The sequence below is a fragment of the Diabrotica undecimpunctata genome, chromosome 7 (genome assembly GCF_040954645.1).
Source record: "Diabrotica undecimpunctata isolate CICGRU chromosome 7, icDiaUnde3, whole genome shotgun sequence".
NCBI lineage: Eukaryota > Metazoa > Arthropoda > Insecta > Coleoptera > Chrysomelidae > Diabrotica > Diabrotica undecimpunctata.
In genome coordinates this window covers 97,655,224-97,671,148 of record NC_092809.1, presented here as the reverse complement: position 1 = coordinate 97,671,148, position 15,925 = coordinate 97,655,224, and the positions used below count along the sequence as shown (strand labels likewise).

The 15,925-nt window shown below is 32.0% G+C and overlaps 1 protein-coding gene across 4 annotated transcripts in view; it reads right to left on the bottom strand.

Annotated features, from left to right (window-relative positions):
- Nucleotides 1–14,220, bottom strand: part of LOC140446886 (alpha-tocopherol transfer protein-like) — a 42,355-nt gene extending 28,135 nt beyond the window's left edge. For 2 of the 4 annotated variants that reach the window (XM_072539467.1, XM_072539468.1), the window contains exons 1-4: nucleotides 14,043–14,220; nucleotides 5,342–5,504; nucleotides 4,404–4,653; nucleotides 1,703–1,816 (exon numbers count right to left, since the gene is read on the bottom strand). In XM_072539467.1, the coding sequence (XP_072395568.1) occupies nucleotides 1,703–1,816; nucleotides 4,404–4,653; nucleotides 5,342–5,504; nucleotides 14,043–14,181 (666 nt within the window). In that variant the 5' untranslated portion in view covers nucleotides 14,182–14,220. Of the gene's footprint in view, nucleotides 1–1,702; nucleotides 1,817–4,403; nucleotides 4,654–5,341; nucleotides 5,505–14,028 lie in introns of all 4 variants that reach the window. The other 2 variants (XM_072539469.1, XM_072539470.1) reach the window with 2 other exon arrangements.
- Between the last annotated feature and the right edge of the window lie 1,705 nt (nucleotides 14,221–15,925).

Below are 15,925 nucleotides of genomic sequence, written 5' to 3'. Positions count from 1 at the left end.
GATCGACTTTATATTATTCAGCCTAAGATTTGAAAATTCCATTATAACCGATAAGATTTAGCCTATAGCAGATATCTCATCAGACCATCACCTCCTTGTCTCAAAAATGACTGTGAGGGTAAAAAAGATAATAAAATCCTATTTCTAAGATATCCTAAACACTCAGTTGTTTAGGATAAACGAAATACGTGATGAGACTTCAATTTGTATAAATCAAGAAATAAAAAGATTAACATTAGAAATGAAAAACTCTGAGAGTGTGACCATAATGTAGAGCAAAATCTAAGATTCTATTAGAAAGACAGAACACAACTTTATAAAAGCCAGAAGAAACCCACAAACCTTAGATGAAAAATAAAAATACGGAAAATCATGGAACAAAGAAAAAAATATAAAAACAAAAATCCAGATAAATATAGAGAAAAATATAAATTAATTAGAAATAAAATAAAAGAGGCCAAAGAATAGATGAGAATGGAAACATTGATTGAAATGAAGGAATTATAGAAAAAATAGGATCATTACAACATACATAAAAAATAAAGAATTTTCTGTAAAATTGCAAACAACGTCACCTAACTATTAAATTAAAAAAACAATTAACCTCTTAACAATGCAGATTAAATAAAATAAATAGGGATTCAATATATTAAAGATATTACGTAGAAGAGGACTCAACAAACTCAAATAGATAGCGAGAAAGCCTTAATAATATTAAAATCTGGAATTCACATCGAGTTAATTAAACCTTTTCATTCATGACAACAATTTAAGAGCAATAACTATGCTCTTTAAGAATGCCAAAAAACTCCTTGGTAACTTAAATCTCCACCATTCATGCCGTTTTTTGGTCAATCTTTTTCCTTACACTCGATTGTGCTGTGCGAATATTGGAGATATCTAGAAGTGTATGACTGAAAATGAATATTATTTAGACAATAATTTTGAATTTGAAGAGTAAACATTTACCACATACTTAGCTGCATCGAAATCCTTAGCTGCGTCTAAAAAGATTGTAGAGCGTACTTTGTTTTCTTCTAATGGTTTTTCAATTATGTTGGCAATTCTGTATACCTGATGAATCTTAGAATGTTTATTTCTGAAGCCAAATTGGTGGTTTGGAATCACTTTTTTCTCTTTTAATATTGGTTTTATTCTTTTTATTCTTTTTAGTTTTCTTTATTCTTTAATTTACTTTTTAATTTCTTTCAGATAGTTTCTTCCTTTTACATTTGATATTGAAGTAGGAGTAGTTTTCCATGCTAATTTTTGTATATTTTGAACAAATAACTCTACTAACTCAATTAATTGTTCAGGTTTTTTTAATGGCACTGCTAATTCAATTCTATCTTCAATAATTGATCTAAAACTTTTCCAGTCTGTTAATTTATTTGTTAGTATTGGATTACACTCCTTTATGATGACTATTAGTGAAATAGATCACTTTAAAATGGTACTGTCACTATTTTTGGAGTATATTTCTGGCCCGTCTGTATTAAAGAAAATGGAGAATTGAAATTAACCCGTAAAAAAATTATCACTTGTTTTAATATTTTAATATTTATAACGCATTAAAAGAATAATGTTTATTATTGTGTCAGAAACTTATTATGATTAATGATCTTGGATGTTCACGAGTCAGACTTTTCTTTTAGCCATGATCGGTCAAATAAATTATAATTTAATAAGGATAATAACTTACCCTATCCAAAAACTTTTTCTTCAAAAATTGTTTAGCAATCCTAAATAGTATTTCCATAAAACGTTGCTGGTGATTGATTATATGAATTTTTGCTATTCGAATACTCGAAGCATTCTGAAATATAAAAAGATAGGTGAATAAATATAGATGTTTCGATATGAAACATCTCTAACCATCTGCTTTCCATTATAAAAATAAATGGTCAACACACCAACAATATATGGTTTGCAGATAAAGACATAGCCTATGATAATCACAAAATTTAGAAATGTTTAGAATCCTTATCAATATACATGAAGAAACAATAAAGAATGTCCAAAACTAAAAATATATAGAAAAAGGTTATGTATACAAGTGTTACACTAAAGAACTGAAGGCAACAATATGACAAGCAAAAAATCCATTTATCATAAAGAAAAGGGAATGTTGTTTGTTCTTCAATATATTCCACAAAATGGAAGCTTGAACATTAAATATGCTCCTTGCATGTAGATTGAAGGCTTAACTATTATATGTCTACGTAAAAGTTGGTTAGATCTATTCACGAATATTGAAGTACTAAGAAGGATGGAAAATAATAAGGAAGTATGAACACCATCAAGATCAAAAAGCTACAGTATATACAGAATATAGCATGAGAGGAGAACTTTAACCATTATCATCATCATTCTGGCTTTACCACCCTACGTGGGCCCTAACCTCCTCAAGATTTTTTCTCCAGTCGTCCCTATCCATTGCCTGATCAAGAAACCTTGTTCTGGGTCTTTCTCTTCTTCTCTGACCAATGGATCGATCAAGCGTTTTTTAAGCTAGGTCATTTGGTTCCATCCGCATTACATGCCCTATCCACCTCAGACGTGCTGTCTTAATATGTTTTACGATATCTAGTTCCTGGTATCTTCTATAAAGTTCGAAGTTGTACCGTCTTCTGCACACACCGTTGTTATTCACTGCTTCATAGATTCACCTTAGTACTTTTCTTTCGAAACATCCTAACATGTTTTCATTACTTTTTGTTAGAATCCAGGTCTCTGAATCATATGCGAGGGCTGGGCGTATTATTATTTTGTAGAGTTTGTAGAATATATTTTTGTATTTTTCCATATAATTGTGGATTTAAGGAGGAGATTGAGCAAAAATAGCATCTGTTGCGGTAGTAATAATTTCAGAGTTAAGGAGCGCTTCCAGGTATACAAATTCGTTCACTGCTTCAATCACATCGTTTTCTATAACAAGTGGGCGTAGGATTTGTGGTTGCGTGCTTTTTTTCATATACTTCGTTTTGTTGGTGTTTATTATTATACCCATTTTTGTAGCTGATTCTTTTAATGCTAGAAACGCCTCTCGTACAGCTTTTTGCGTTCTCCGAACCATATTAATATCATCAGCATATGCAAGGATTTGCACTGATTTATTTTATATTGAACCACATCTCAAATGCTTTGAGTCTCTTCAGTTATGCTTCAGTTAAGGTCCATGACTCCATACGATATAAAAGAAAGGAGAATACGTAGCATTTTAGTAAACGAACTTTTTTTTCTTTTTATTTCCAATTTTATATCGTGGCTGTTAAAGATTTTTTTCATTTTGACAAAAGCTGATCTTGCCTTCTCGATCCTTATCTTAATTTCCGTCGAATGGTCCCACTGTTCATTTAAGTTTGCACCCAGATAACAAAAGTTGGTGATTTGTGTTATAGGTTGTTGGTTAACTAGTAATTGACTAGGTGGTATCCTATTTTTGCTTATAACCATGTATTTGGTTTTTTTGGTTTTAAAATCAAGCCCAAACCTGCTACTTACTTTTGCCACATAATGACAGTATCATCAGCGTATCTTATGTTGTTCAATCGTTCTCCGTTTATAAGTATTCCCTCGTCTATGTCCGTTAGCGCTAGGTTCATAATGTGCTCTGAATATGTATTGAACAATAATGGGGACAATATACATCCCTGTCGCACACCTCTTTTTATCTTTATGTCGTCTGTTAACTGATCCCCAACTCTAACAGCTGCAGTTTGTTCGTAATAGATATTGTGTATTATACGGCGATCTCTGCTGTCTAGACCAATTGAATTTAATATTTTCATCAGTTCGTCATGTTTTATTCTATCGAACGCTTTCTGGTAATCAACAAAACAGACGTATATATTACAATTCACGTCTCTACATCTTTGAAAGAGAACTTGTATTGCGAAAAGTGCCTTTCGAGTACCCAATGCATCCCTGAAGCCGAATTGTGTGTTTGTCATGTGTTCTTCACACTTTTTATAATATTCTTTTATGTATAATTTTTAAAAAAGTTTTCAGGAGATGGCTCATAAGGCTTATTATTCGATAATCTTCACATTTTTTGGCATTGGGTTTTTTAGGGATTGTTATAAAAGTTGATCTTAGCCACTGTTGGGGTATTTTTCCACTTTGGTTTATATTGTTAAAGATTAAGGTAAGTCTTTTTACTTCGTCTTTATCCATAATTTTCAAAAATTCTTAGTAGAACTCGTCTGGTCCTGCGGCTTTTCCCTCCTTAATGTTGTTTATAGCAGCTATCGTTAGGAGGTAATAGGAGACCTATTACCTCCAGGCAATATTGAAGGTGTGGATTATTGGAATAATTGAAAAACATACAAGTCACGCTCCGTATTCTTGATATTTAGGCATTTTATTTTAGTTTCTTTACGACAATAATTTAAATAACTTACCTCAAATATTGTTAAACCTTTTCTGAAAAATGTCGGTGTTAGTTTTTTAACATGTTCCATTTTCATATTTTTGTTGTCAAAAATAACAACCAGTCCCATCATAAGATCTTCATGAGATAATATTTCTAATAAATTAGCTGCATGTGCTATCATTTTGTAAGGACTATATGCTGAATTAACATTTTCACTGTATTTGACTACTACAATTCGCTGGAGTTCTGTCGTCATCTTTGGTAAAGGAATAATAGTCCTATAATTGTAAGTAAATAATCATGTTATAATGTTATGTTTATTTTTTGATGCAATCATTTAAAAGCTATTTACAATAGCGATATTTTTATTATTGAAAAAATAACTGTAATTATTAGCAAAGATACAAACTGGAAATGATCAAGATTCGAAATAAATTTCAACATTTTATTAACAATTGGACGGATTCCGGTAATATGATTCGCTCATTTCGTCTACAATTTCGCATAATTTTCATTTAGTACTTGCCCTCTTCTCTTTGATCATTTTAAAAAGCACAGCAGCATCCAATGAGAATACTGGTGATTATTGCGAGTACTTTTTTCTAAAAAGCTTAAAGTATTTTGTTAAAATAATATAATATATAATTTAGTGAACTGTTTGCTTGGCTTTTGTTACAGTATGCTGCAATAAATTTCTTTATATTTCGAAATACTGCAGAACCATTCTGGTCCATAAAAGGAGTATCACTAACTTCTCTTTTTAACAGAACAATATCTTCTTTTTTAAAGTTTAGCAGCGTTCTTGTAATAATTAAGTGATTATTCTTACATACCTTTCATCTAAGCAATATTTAAAGCAATAATGATAATCTCAACAAAATTTTTCCAGTTTTGTAACGTACATAAATTTAAAAAATCAAAATAATAAAATAATCAGTGGATGATCTGCAAAGAATAAATACTTACGTCATGGTGGACAGTGTTTCATGATAATATGGCAAATTAGGATTACTATTTTCAAAAATTTCTGGAAATATGAAACGTACTGTGTAGTGCATGTCCAAAGCATATTTTGTTTTTTCTATACTGTATTTACAATTTGTTAAAAAAAATTCTATTACTTCATCACCTAAAATGAATAAGAAAATGGATAAAAAGGTAAACTTAAAACTTAATTTTAAAATACTGCAAATCGGTCAAATAGTCTTTGAAAATAATACAATACCATTAAATTAAAAAAGCAAAAATATGGACCAGATATTGGGAGCAATAAACCATATTAAGAAACAAAACCAAAATACCAAAATTATAGTCACAGTGATAGCGTGAAAAACAAAATATAAAAAATATTGACAATTGACTATCTTAGCTCAGACGTCACAATGGGCGGAGTTTTTAAATTACCTTTCCAAACATTTCTAATTTGTGTGTATTTGCCCCTACTGTACTACTAACTAATAATAGTTAAACGCCACTGGCAATGTGCTGAGAATGGATTTTTTTTAATAACTTAGAAAGTTTGTGAATTGGCAACAACATTACGCAGTTCTCTATTAACAGTGTGTAAGTAAACAAGTGCAGTTATGGGAAGCAGAAGTAAAAAGTTGATAGACATGGTGTTGAGGCAGACGAGTCAATCGAGGTATTTACCTGATACATTACAAAATCAGAAATCGGATTCAATACATTCTTCACCAGCTCCCTCTGTTGATCCCGAATTAATGGACATTCATACCAGGTATGTTCCTGACGAAGATTCTGATAGTGAAGAATCACACAATATACCAACAGCTAAGACTTATTCGTCTGTAGAAGATAGCCACTGTTCTCCCAGTATATTAGAAAGGCCATTTATGGAAGTGGATAACTGCATCCAGAGCTCAAGTCAAATAAACAGTGATATTCATGCTGATAGAATTCCATTAATCCATTCCAACGCAGGAAGAATTATCAAATCATTTGCTAGAAAAATGCGAAAAAATAGAAAAAAATGTCTTCATAGCGGTAAAGAATTTGTAACTGTCAAAGACGAAAAAGTAAAAGCAAGGAAAATGTTAGAGTTGAAGGAATGCCGAAATAAGTATTGCGGCATTCATCAATAGTGCACAAAAAAAAACTATTCGTTCGAGAAATTTGGATAATCCCAAAAAACGTGAAGTGACACATCAATATTTTTTTGAAATAAGTGGAAGCAGAATTTCTGTATGCAAAGCATGTTTTTGTGCAACTCTAGATGAGAAACCAAGATTAATAACTGTTATAAACAAAAAAAGTCAAGTATATCAGGCATTCCAAGCTCTGACGCAAGAGGATGTAACGAAATATTTTGCCTACCCCATAGGGTATAATTATAGGGGGTTTGAAAACTGCGGACAGAAACTACTGGGGCAGAGATAGGGCAAGCAAAATAAACGAAACTGTGCGAACGGCACTCAGGGTTTGTTTGAAGAGCTGGGTCGTGGATAAGTGAATGGCAATGGGGTTGGATTGGGGCAACTACAATAATGAAACAAAGGGGTACTTACATAAGTCTCTTGGATCAAATAGGCAAACAAAACAACAAGAAGGACCTCTAGCAATTTAAAATGGACGCCGCTTCGAGGTACCAAATTATAACTATTACAACAACTAGTTGTAATAATTATTGGAAATGCAAAAATGGTTGTTTACAAACTCTGTTGCTACAAAACTTACAAATGTTACTGGGCTATAAACAGTTGCAAATATAAAATTATCTTTTTAAATAACGAAAGCAATTATTATTTTCAAAAAATGTCTATCTTGACGTTAAAATTTAACACAAAAAGTTACCTTAAATTGCACTAAATTTCACTCTGCATAATGTATGGGATGGGGAACTGGATCTATTAAATTTTCTGGGGGTAGAACTGGATGAAAAATTTCTGAACATGGACAAATTCATCTCCAAACTGCCAGAAAGCCTAGGATGACAACCAGGGAGAAACAAAACGAGGATGGAAATAACTATTCTTCCTAACCTCACTTAAACTGCAACTGAATCATTAAAGTGATTAAACTGCTACACATTTTCCATGAAAAGGAACAAAACAGAAAACTTTCAAATTCGACGTAGAATTTTGGACATAACGCTGAGGCCCACTGCTCTTGAAAGTGCCTCAGCGAAAGTGAACAATTATCTTGCCGATTTCAATTTAATAGATATAAGTACGAGGGAATTTCAAAATATATATCAAGAAAAATGCAAATGCTACAAGGACACAACCCACCACCATATACAAAGACGCCAAAAGATATGGAAGGTGTTAAAAATCATATACTTCCATTCCCATCGTACGAATCTAAACGTACTAACGACCAGAAATACTTGCAATTTCATTTTAACCTACGAATTATGTACGACCTATACTACCAAGACAAGGAAAATCCAGTCGAAAAATTTATGAGAAAACTTTCCGATCACTAAATTTATTAATTAAATAACCTAAACAGGATACATGCTGTACATATGATTTATTGAACATGAAAATAAAGACGGCAGTTGGTGATCCTGACAAAGCTGCCCTTACAATTCAACGCGAAGAGCATCACTCCAATGCAGATAAGGTATATAGCATGAAAAAATCCAAAACAGAAGAATTAAAAACAAGTGTCAAAAAGGCATGTTACACGTTTTACCTACAGCAATGTTTACTTACACCTTTCTTAGATCTTTCGTTGTGTTTTATAAAAGGCAGTAAAAGGTGAGAACAAAAATTCTCATGTGTCGGCGATGTTTTTGAAAAGAGGAATTCACCACTGTACAGATTATAAACCATAAGTTCTTAATTCCTGGGCACACACATATGGAAAGTTACATAGACCACGTCCTAATAGAAAAACAAAAGGAAAAAAGTGAAATTCCAATATACCATCCACATGACTGGTATATTGGTATTCGATCCACGGGGAAAAAGAACAAATTTGAGGTGTGTGAAATGAAGCAAGAAAACTTTTCCAAACTCTTCAATGACCAGCTAGTTTAGAAGAAAAAGAATGAAAATGGTTTGGTATTCAAGTGACAAATGATGTGAAGTGGTTGCAATATGATGTTAACGAGCCAAGAAAAATCAAAAATAAGAAAAACCTGACTGATGATAATTTTAATGTGATCAACTTTAGACGTCGTGGAAAATTTTCAACTCTCTCTGTATCTCACAGATATGATTCACAACTATGTATATCTACAGAGAAAAAAAAATTAATTTCAATTATTAATTTGATATCGGCTATTTTCCACCAATTTTATAATAATATATTGACATCCCTAATCTTCAAGATGAAACAGATGAACTTTAATGCACAAAAGTGTGCATTTGTGTTTTACTTTTATAATTATGTATTGATTTCAACTATATCTTAGTACCTAAAAATTTCAAATTTTTATTATGTTTTACTTCTAAATGGTTTTTAATAAATATTTATTTCTTGACTCACCTGTTTTATTATCAATCTATACAATATAACTTGGACCGGTAGAAAACACGCACGAAAAAAAAATTAATAAACTTTAAAAGTATGTCCTTTAAAAGTTACATTTTGGACATTGCTTCTATTGTACCGCCCTACATAGAAATAATTAACGATTTTGCCTTATTTTGTAGTTTTATAACCAACAAGGAGTCAACAAGTTTTAGCAGAGTCAGAGAGGGTGACTCGATTAGCCCACTTTTCTTTAATATAATAATGGACGAAATAATACAAACAGCACGTAAAGGGAAATCCAAATATTATGCTATGCAGACGACGCCGCATTAATTGCCGAGACAGAAGACGAGCTCCAAAGATTAACACACACCTTCAATACAACACCCAAGAAATACAATATGATAATATCAGCAGAAAAAAACAAATGTATAACAACATCTAAATACCCACTACGATGTCAAATGGAAATTGATGTGAAAATAATAAAGCAGGAAGCAAGGTTTAGATATATGGGAATAGATATAACTAGTTACGGATATGTTGAAGAACAAGTACGACAAGAAAGCTTAAAAGCAAGTAAAGCGGCGGGATCTCTTAATGACACAATCTGGAAGAACAAACACCTAAGACAAGATACAAAAACGAGAATCTATAAAGCAGCAATTAGACCTATATTAACATACACGGAGGAGACAAGACCTGGCACATCTAAAACGAGACGACCACTACAAACAACAGAGATGAAAATACTGCGACGAATATCAGCGAAAAGTCTGTTGGATAGGGAGAGAAGCGAAAACATAAAAAGAGCATGCAATATACAAGGCATAAATGGATGGGTGACAAAACGGAAATAGGAGTGGAACGAACACATTGGTAGAATGGCAGAGGATAGGATAGTACGAATAGCACGAGATATGTCACCAAATGGACGAAGAAGTTTTGGCAAACCAAGAAAAAGATGCTGCGATAATTTAAACAATTTAGGAGGCTAATATTAGAGAAGTAACAGACTTTATAGCCTACATACAAGAAGGAAGAAGAAGAAGAAGAAGAATCAACAAATTAATGTTACAACTTTTTGCAATCGCCATTTTAAAGCTTCGTTTTTATATTATAAGAGATAAAGTTTTGTAATTTTACCTCAAATATTAAGCTTTTCAAAAGTAAAAAAATTAAAAACATGAACGCCGAAATCTCTGCAAAACATGTATAATTTTTATTTCTATAGGCCTATAATAACTAAAAATAATTTCAGATATCTGGATGCTTTATTTTCCTTATATTTTTGCTTATTTTACTGTACTAAAAATGATTTTGGATGTAAGTACTAAGCAGATAAAAGTAAATTTATTTTTCTTCTACTAAAATCCCAAATATCGCGATTAGTAGCGAAAAATAATTTACGGTTTGTTTACATATGTGAATTTAAAAAGACTTCGTAATACAGCAGTGAGAAATTTCTGTAAAAAAAACTCACTTTCGGTAAAAACTAGTGTTTGAAGTGATAAAAGTAAGTAAGGTTCTCTTTCCTGTTGCCGACAGAATGTAGCTTCGACTTTTTAAATAATTTTAAACTATTTAAACTTGTTTGGTGTAGTGTTATGTTTAACTGTATGTTTAATTATATGTTTATGACATTCTGCAATTTTTGGATAGCCCAAAATTGACGAAATGCCCCTGAAGATGCTCTAGGGAGCGAAAGTACTTGGGCAAGATTTAATTAATAAAACTGTACTCGATATCTGCCTTTATTTTATAAAAGTTTAAAGTAGAAAGGATTGAAAAACAAATGAAAAGAAATAACATAGTAATTACGGGTCTATCAATAAACGCAACAGATGAAACACTCTTAAAAAATACCGTAAAATATTTTATACAAAAGCACCTAAAAGAGGATGTCGAATAGAATCTTCAATGAAGCTAAAAAAACAATATATGTCATATGGTACAAATGAAGGATTATGGAAAATTAAGGTAATGAAAGAAAAAAGCAAACTTAGATTTCTTACCGGAGAAAAAATCTTCATCAACAATGACCTGACCGAAAAAGAAGGACACATAAGGCAAAAAATCGTAAATAAGGGCAAAAAATTAATAGCTGAAGGAAAAAATGTGAAAATAGGGTACAAAAAACTAACTGTGGATGGCATAAAATGGGTATGGACCGGAAATGGTACTTTCAAACGAGAAAATTCTAGAAATATGGACCCAAAAACGGCATATAGTAGTGGAAAAAGAAAAAGATGGCCTATTATGCCAACGGACCCTAGCGATGAACAGGAAAATGAGTTTGAACATAAATAGCAAAATAAAAAATAAGAATATGTACCTAAATATTGCGACATGGAATGTACGAGGAGTATACGAGTAGGGAGCATTAATTTACCTAATAGAAGAACTTAAAAAATATAAAATACACATCATAGCAATACAGGAAACACATTTAACTGGAAACAACATCGAAAATATTAGCCCATACACGTTTTATACAAGTGGAGGCGACAGTAGGAATTTTGATAAATATACATGCCCCAACAGAAGAAAAAGAAGAAGAAGTGAAAGATGAATTTTATGAAAAATTAGAGTCATTGTCTGAAGAAATGCCCAGACAAGATATTAAAATTATTATAGGCGACGCCAAAAAAAAGGTCGGAAGAGATGATAATATATAAAAACATAACAGGGTGTTAAAGTAAACATTTGAATACAAATGATAAGCGACAAAGGTTGATTACATTCGCAATTGAAAACAGAATGAAAATAACGAGTACGTATTTCAGGAGAAAAAATATATATAAAGAAACGTGGAAAATTCCGGGATCGAATGAAACTAATCAACTAGACCACATTTTAATACAAGAGAAGTTCGCCAATTTAATAACAAATGTGAAAACGTGCAGAGGGGCTGACGTAGACTCAGATCATTTTTTGGTTAAAATTAATATGAAACAAGCAATAATTAAAAAGCATAAACGGAAAAAGAAAGTGCAACGTAAATTTAATTTTGAAAAACTGCTAAAATTTGAGGTAGCGCAAGTTTATCAAAAGGATATACAAAAAACCTACTCCAAACAAGATAGTACTGTTGTGACTAACATACAACAAAAGTTTCTTGAAAATGACAAACACTATAAAGGAAGCAACGTCGAAGAACATACCAAGAATAAAAAAATTTAGAAAAAACCACTGGTTTGATGACGAATGTAGAACAAAGTTAAAACAAAGATTAGATTTGAGATTAAAAAGTTTACGATCGCAAAAACAAGACGACCTAGAAAGGTATACCGAACAACGAAAAAAAGTAAAGAGAATCCTAAGGGAGCGGAAACAAAAGTATATGGATGATAAAATAAACCGCATTGAAGAAAATTACAAGAAAAATGAATTAAAAAATTTTTACAAAGAGGTAAAATATAATAAAACTGGGTACCAGGGAAGAACGATGAATGTAAAGATAAGTAAGGAAACCTGATAGTGGACGAAGACCAAATATGTGAAAGGTGGAAAGAATATTTCTAAGAGATACCAAATGACGGAGTGACTACTGAAGAAAATTATAATGTTCCTAAACTTCAAATAGTAATAGAAGAAATACCAAAGCCCACAAGAGAAGAAATTGAAGAAATAATAAATAAAAGATATGAAAAATCAAAAGAGCCCCGGTGAGAGCGGCATTGTGGCAGAGAACATAAAATATGGAGGAGAGGCCTTAATAAACCAACTTGGTGAGCTAATACTAGAAGTATGGGACCCCGAAGAAATGCCTCAAGAATGGAATAAGTCGATTATAATTTCTATACACAAAAAGGGAGATAGAACTAAATGTGCAAACTATAGAGGAGTATCCTTATTAGAGGTAATATATAAAGTACTCGCCATACTAATTAAAAAACGATTTGAAATATATATGGAGAAGAATCTACGAGAATAGCAGGGACGATTTCGGAAACATAGATTAACAACCGATCAAATTTTTATGCTAAAACAAATCCTGATCAACTGCTATGAATACAACATTTCAGCACAAGTACTTTTCATTGATTACAAAGCCGCCTACGATAAAATAGACAGAAACAAATTAATACAAACGCTAAAATAGTTCCAGGTGCCAGAAAAAATAATAAGATTGGTAAAAATGACAATTAGACAAACCATTTGTGCTGTGAGATACAACGGTACAGTCTCAGAAGAATTCGAAGTAAAAAAAGGTGTTCGCCAAGGAGACCCGTTGTCTACATTGCTATTCAATATAGTTCTAGAAAAAATTTTAAGGGTTAGTGGGATAAATAGGTCCAGAACTATATTAGATAAGGAGCACCAATGCTTAGCATACGCTGATGATGTAGTTCTCATTGCAAGAAATGGAAAAGAACTATCAAATATAGCCAAAAGACTGAGATCTCGAGCAAAAAAGGAATAAACACCAGGGGATCCTTTAAATTGGAGGTGGAGGATGGATCAGTTGTAGAATTCGAGAAGGTGGATGAATATATGTACTTACATATTATTATTATTACATGTAAGGAAGAAACTGAAATCAACCTGAGACTGACCAAGAGCAACAGGTGTACTGGAGCCATGAGCAAAATAATGAAGGCCAAAGATATATTATCTCGTAGGTAATACAAAAATATGAGTATACAAAACTATAATTATACCCACAATGCTATATGCTGCCGAGACATGGACTATGAACAAAATCATACAGAACACATTGAAAGCATGGGAAAGAAATATACTTCGCAGAATGTTTGGTGAAAAAGTAGTAGAGGGAGAATGGAGAAGACGAACTAATGCAGAAGTTTACCATTTGTATGCTAACTCTACAATAACAACCGTGGTGAAAAAACGTAGACTAGAATGGCTCGGTCATCTAGAAAGAATGCAAGGTAATAAACTAGTTAAGAATATTGCTTGGAGAGTACCTGAGGGCAAAAAAAAGAGAGGAAGACCAAGAAAGAAATGGAGAGATGTAGTGATGGAAGACGTCAGAGAGATGGGAATCAGAGATTGGAAGCTGATAGCTAAGAAAAGAAAACGATAGAAATTATCCATCCAGCAATGGACCTAAAAGGCCTGTTAACGCTGTTCATACATACAAAAATGATTTTAAGTAGATAACGTGCGAAAGTAACTAAACACACTTTTTGTAGTAGAAAACAGTAGGTATATTCATTTTAATAGTATATTAATATTATACATACATACTAGAGATTACCTGATATTTCGGGAAGATGTTTTTGAGTACCTAGCCATTTTTTAATAATTTGAATATCTTGTTCTATATCTGACATTGATTTTTCAATTTTTTTGCGCACTTTCTCACGTTCGGTTATAAGTAGACCTATTGTATCCATAGTCTACAAATTACATACTATTCTGTTACAAATAATGATAAACTGACTATGCCATTAAACGATATTTCAAAAGGCATTTAAAATGCATTTTTCGTGACCTTAGACTTTGATATCATGTCAAATTATAGACATTTAATTTCAGATTTTCATAAATAGGTATTTTTCGTAAAAATCATATGCAATTAGAAGTATTATTTTAAAATATACGGGGTATTATAAATCATTTACCAAAGATTGACAATTTTTTATTAGACTTTATTTGGTATCTTTAATTACAATTAACGACAATTTCAGTTGAAAATATATTTATTTTGATGTTTTTATTTTAAATTATATTGTCAATGTTTTTGGAGTGCCTTCCCGAGGTGACTTTATCAGATGAAAGATGATTTCTTTCTTTCTTTCTCCCCTTCCTTTTACCCTAACAGGGTGTCGGATTTGGGCTAGCTATTTTAATTTCCGTTTACCTACCTCTTCCGTTCTTTTCTGTTTCCTGCCATTATTTTCAATTCCTCGAGTGATTTTTGTTTAAGTTTTCCCGCCTCTACTACTTGCTGTATCCATTTTTTTCTTGGTCTGCCTCTTTTTCTTTTTCCAATGTTTTTTGCTTCATGAATTTTTCTTGTTATTCTATTGGATTGCATCCTCATCAGATGCCCATACCAGTTCATTTGTCTCTTTGCTATTTTGTTCATTATCGGTTCCTGGTTGGCCATTCTCCTAATAGTCTCGTTGCTTAATCTATCCCATTTTGTCTTTCCAACTATCCTTCTTAGATGTCTCATCTCCATTGCGTTTATCCTGCTCTTATGTTTTTCCAGAATTGTCCAGTTTTCACTTGCATAGAGCACAGTCGGTATCACTATTGTGTTATATATTTTTATTCTTGTTTCTCGTGCAAGTTCTCTTTTTCCCATTATTGGGGCTAACGCATTATATAACTTGTTTGATTTCTTTGCTCTATATGTTATTTCCCAGTCTATTTTTCCATCATTAGTTATTATACTTCCCAGGTATTCGTAAGTTGTTACTATTTCCAATTCTGAGTTTTTACATTTTATATTTATTTGATTATCTTCCTTATCTTCTTTGCCGCTGATTATCATTATCTTACTTTTTTCCTCGTTTATCTCCATTTTAAGTTCTTCTATTTGTTCTACCCATATATCCATTAGTTTCTGCATTTTATTCTCGGAATCTGCTATTAGTACTATGTCGTCTGCATACATTAAGGACTCTATTGTTACCGGTTGTAATCTACGGTAACCTATTATTGTCTGTAGTTGATTAGTTCTGACTCTAGTGTTTCTTATCAATTCGTTCATTACTATTATGAATAGCAAACGGCTGAGACTATCTCCTTGTTTAATACCTCTCTTCCAATTAAATGCTTCCGATCTTTCCCCTGTTATTTGTACCCTTCCTTTTACCTCTTTGTAAGTACTTTCTATAATTTTTATCAATGCATTAGGTACGTTAATTTTCCTCAAGCATTTCCCTATAATATGTCTTTCTATCGTGTCAAATGCTGCTCTTAGGTCTATGAATGCTAATACTAGTTTTTTCCCCGTATCTATGCTTCTTTCTATTAGGTTTCTAATGATATATTATATGTTGTCATTTGTCTGTCTTCCCGGTCTAAATTCCATTTGTTCTTCTCCCAATACCATTTCTACTTCTTGTCTCAGTCTCTTCTCTATTATTTTCGTATATATTTTAAAGCACACCGATGAAAGATGATAGT